The sequence below is a fragment of the Berghia stephanieae genome, chromosome 9, assembly GCF_034508935.2.
Source record: "Berghia stephanieae isolate SIO BIC M18660-M18661 chromosome 9, UCSD_Bste_1.3, whole genome shotgun sequence".
Taxonomy (NCBI): Eukaryota; Metazoa; Mollusca; class Gastropoda; order Nudibranchia; family Aeolidiidae; genus Berghia; species Berghia stephanieae.
Genome location: NC_088368.1, coordinates 23,735,392 through 23,740,391, shown reverse-complemented (window position 1 = coordinate 23,740,391; position 5,000 = coordinate 23,735,392). Strand labels below are relative to the sequence as shown.

The following is a 5,000-nucleotide window of genomic DNA, read 5'->3' as shown; positions in this document are numbered from 1 at the left end:
TTCCAAGGCCTTTGACAATAAGGGATAAATGGAAAAATCAAGAGATGGATTGACAACTTCCTGAAAGGCCGTACCCAATCATTGATCTTCGACGGTGATCATACAAATCTGTCCCAGGTGAATCTGGTGTTCCTCAAGGCTCAGTCCTTGGTCTCACTCTCTTTCTTTTTTTATATTAATGACCGGGCATATGCTATTTAATCAAAAGTCCACCGTGTTGCAGATGACACAATTGCATATTGGATAATAAAATCAGAAGAAGATGGAGTACATCTGCAACATGACCTCAAGAAACTGGTGGCTTGGGAACAGAAACACCGCATGGAGTTTCATCAAGAGAAATGCAATACCATTTCAATCTCCAGAAAGAAATCTTCAATTACATGCGATTGCAAGCTACACAATCACACCTTAGAGCACAAAACATCAGCCAGATATTTAGGAATAACTATAAAAAGAGACTTAAAATAGGACGAGCACATCAACAACATCACAACGAAAACAAATAGGACCCTTGGTTTCCTCCAAAGAAATTTAAAGATAAATTCAACATGCCTAAAATCAATTTGCTTACAAGTCATTAGTTTGACCACAAATTCAATACGCATGCACTGCATTGGACCCACACACAAAACTCTTTATTGATAAACAGGAGGCAGTACAGAGGCGAGCTGCTCGATTTGTTACAGAAAATTATGAGAAAACATCAAGTTTGAGCAGCATGATTGATCAACTAGAATGGAACTCGCTCCAAAATAGGATGAAAGCAGCACGTCTAACCATGATGTATAAGATAAAAAACAATATGATGGCTGTTTCAAATCCTGACCTCCAAACACCAACATGAACATCTAGGAATTCCCACATGGACAGTTTCATTCCCCTGACATCCACTAAAGACATCAGAAAACTCTCAGAACCATCACAGATTAGAACAATTTACTGCTGGAATGTTACATCTGCACCCACTTTAGATCTATCTACAGAGCTGTTGGATCACTGCTGATTTTTCAACTTAATGTTATTATTCATGTCAAAATCTCCATGAGTGGAGGTGGACATTAATGGGAGATTCAGATTCATATATCCTATGATTTGTCTAGCTTTCCTTATGCTCTCTTCGAAAAGGCCTTTGATTTTGATTTTTTTAAAGCACAGATCATTATGAGTGACAAATCATCACATCAATCAACCACCTTCATGTGTTGTTGTAAGAAGTATTTATTTCTTGAATATCTATAAGAATTTGACCTAGTTTTCAATGCTCTGTTCTATTATTTAAATTTGTTATTCTTATCTTTATCAGTTCTTTGTTAATAATAATTGATTGTTAATCAGATATCCTTGTCTCTCAACCTACCAGGTGAAATTCTGAAGATGTCCCAATATGTGAATGGAATGGACAGACACGGCAATCTATTATTTGACATTGTCATTCGTGGAGAAGTTCCTGAATTGGGACACCTCAAAAATGTCCATTTAGCCCCTTACCAAGAGGAATACATCCAGACAGGCCCAGGTAAATAAATTTTAGAAAAGAAAATAGAAATGAAAATAAAATTCCTTGTATTGATCCTCAAAGGTAAATTAGTCATGAGGTTTTATTTTAAGGTTAGACTAAAATATTTCAGATGTTAACCGCAACGCCCTCACCACAAGCAATATAGGGCCATGTGATTTACTTCTCAAGGCCATACAAGGTGGGTGAGACTAGAACCCCGCACCTCCAGAGTATAAATCAAAGATCATTCAACTGTGCTAAGCTGTTCCCACATATCTGTTATATTGTCTTGACCTCATTTGAAGCTCAACCAACTACGCTAGAAATCTGTTAAGATGGGGGAAAATTGGATTCTCATTTAGTAGAAAATCAATACGCCACAGCGATAACCCTCCTTTCTTACTGCAGACCACAATACAAAAACATTCCACAAGAAAAAATCGAATAGCAAATTCACTTGAACATACACACAACCGATGCATCCAAATAATAACCTCTTCCTCTGATTATACAGTGATCAGGAGATCAGAGGTTTGATCCCTGAGTCAGGTAGGGCGAGTTTTAGGGATCATTTTTCGTGTTTATGTTTTTTTAATTATTATTATCATATCGCTTTGTTTTGGCAGTTTTAAAACACCCTTTTATCTATTTTTATATTTATCTTTTTTTTCTTCAGGTAACATCCATGCCCATTCATCTCGCATGTTTAGTGCTGACGGCATCACCATGCCTTATGCCTGGAGTCACACCATTGACTACAATGAGACAATAGGCACTATGCCATTCTTGGTACAAGTACTCTATGCTAAGGACTTGGCTGTGGAGATTTTACCAGGACAGGAATCGCTGCAATATGTTGTGGAAGCATCTATTGGACCAGGTGAGTTTTAAGTTTCTTTTGTAAACAAACATGTGAAAGTTACGTCAGTAAAATAATTTTTACATTGTTATTTCAAGATTGTCAAATGTATTAAAGCCAGGAACTATAAACATTTCTAACATTTTTGTGAAATTAAAATCAATTGCATTTATTTTAATATAACTTTTCATCCCCGTTCTCATTCTGTCCTTTTATGTCAAATCCACATGACAGTAGAGGACAGATTAACACCTTTTTGTAGCATCAATGCTTGTAATAATGCTTGGAGCTTGAAGAGCAAAACCATTCCCGTTTAGATAATTCTGTATAATTTGCATGTTATTTTTCATTCATGATTTTAATCATGTGTTTATATGAATAATAATCTTCTTTGGAATTATGGCAAAAGGTGGTTGTTAGTGCAGGTAACTTCTAAGAAAAGCTATATATTTCAGTTATATATTAGTTTACTTTTTAAAAAACGGATATCAAGATGACTTTATTTGCAATTTGTGATCTAGTGGTATGATACTCTACTTGTGACCGCAGAGGCCTTAAATTTAAGACCCTTTGTGGACAGTGCAAAGTAGATATTTAAAAGGCTCTCAACTTACATTTTCACGCTATACTCAATGCAAAATGAGTATCTGGGTGGTAACAATGTTGTCTATTTCAAAAATATATATAGTGCCTTACTGTCTTGTAAATGCTCAGCGTTGTTTGAGATCCATTGTAAAGGGCTTTGAGCACATTTAGTGAATATTATGCAATATGAAATTTGACGTTTTTCAACTATGATCTTTTCTCTCACATCTTCAATTTTTCTACAGGCACTCCAAGCAATCGGTGTCCACCAGGATTTACTCATAATCTCCAATACTCTTTCTGTCAAGGTTTGTGATATACGCATGAATAATATTCGTAACAGATGATAAAATGTGATAAAATATTTATCCATTTTAGAAGTGCATAGATCACATAATTTATTCATCATGATATGCCAAAATAATGCTTTGCAACATAATGACTTTATTGCACCCCCCGTTATATAATTATTGGTGGGGGGGGGCATGTCTTTTTTCTTTCTAAATTAACTATCATAAGTATTTCTTTCATAAATATAATTTTCAATCTGATTGATATTAGACGAGAACGAATGTACCAAGCTCAACCCTTGCAGCCACATTTGTCATAACAACCCTGGCTCTTACTCTTGTTCCTGCCCTGTTGGATTTTCACTCAAATCGGATGCCAAGACTTGTCAAGGTTAGTGCCAGTCACCTGTCGATTCATTTCACTCAACTTCCACGTAGGTATTTAGGCTACGGTAGATGTTCTGTGAAATAACTGTCACCCATTGCCTCGATTTTGGTATTATATTGGGCGAGTGAGATGCGGGAACTTGGAATTGGATCTCCAACGGATTCCATTTGCGATAAATGAATGTTTAATTTATGAGAATGAATAAATCAAAAATCTTATCCCCCCCCCCCCCCCCCCCCCCAACAAAAAATAATTTAAAAACAAGAAAAAGTCGCACAAAAAAAACCCCCAAAAAACAACACACACACACACACACACACACACACACATACACACACACACACACACACACATACACACACAACACAAAACAACTCATTTTTGACTATGGCGTCAATCTAGTATTATGTTGGGGTGAACTAGATTTTTATAAATTGGTTTAAAGTCAAAATAAACAGAAGTAAAAAAAAATAAGTTTTTTGAAGTTTGAGAAATAAAACTCACTAACCTCAATGAAGTTGTTTCTTTTTAATGTCAATGTTACAGGTTAAGCTTAAAATTCAATTTTAAATATCTAGTTCACTCTACCTAACACAGTACCTTTTTTATGGGTAATATTTATTAAAATCAGACAATGAATTTAATTCTCAGTATCTGATCATTAAAAAGTAAAACCTGGACAAGACGGTAGTCACACATGCCATAGGTGAAATTCTCTAAGATTACGTTGAATATTTACTTGATACTAAGCTACGAGAAGCTGTGGACTACAAAATAGCAGTGTACAACAGTGTATAACAGATGAAAAAAAATCGACGAAAATACCAAACATGAATGTTTTGGACTCATAACCCTTCTTCAACCAAAATGTCATTTCGATCTGACTAAACGTGTATAATACTTTTCTGCGAACTATTCTTATTAAAGTAATTTATTAACATTTTTACTGGGTTTTTTTTATATATATATATATTGGCCGAAGTAGGGATTTTAGCCCGAATTGTTCAATGTTTAGTATTTTGTTATTTTTTGAAGCTGTTATATTCATGTTTGTACATTACCTTAAAAAATTAATTATCATATAATGTCGTCGCCTAGGTATTCCACGAAGGAATATAGATAACTCATCAAACAAGATGTCTGATGTCAACAGGAATCACACATGTTGTCCAAGTGAGAAAATTGGGGGTTAATAATCTTGCTCAACGAAAGTGCCTGAAGCGGGGCTCGAACCCGGGTCCTTCCGGGTCACAGTGCAATGCCTTAACCACTCGGCCACTTCGCCCCCCCCCCCCCCTAACATTACCTAACGCTTACTAAATCAGTGTACTTATATGGATAAAGTAGTGGTAATTATAATGAGAGATACTGAGATGA

The 5,000-nt window shown here is 35.5% G+C and overlaps 1 protein-coding gene across 2 annotated transcripts in view; it reads left to right on the top strand.

Annotated features, from left to right (window-relative positions):
• The window catches only part of LOC144979899 (hemicentin-1-like), a 166,146-nt gene that overhangs the window by 143,025 nt on the left and 18,121 nt on the right, over window positions 1-5,000 (top strand). For both annotated transcript variants that reach the window (XM_078927161.1, XM_078927160.1), the window contains exons 64-67: window positions 1,364-1,519; window positions 2,178-2,381; window positions 3,191-3,253; window positions 3,507-3,626. In XM_078927161.1, coding sequence (XP_078783287.1) covers window positions 1,364-1,519; window positions 2,178-2,381; window positions 3,191-3,253; window positions 3,507-3,626 — 543 coding nt within the window. The remainder of the gene's footprint in view (window positions 1-1,363; window positions 1,520-2,177; window positions 2,382-3,190; window positions 3,254-3,506; window positions 3,627-5,000) is intronic.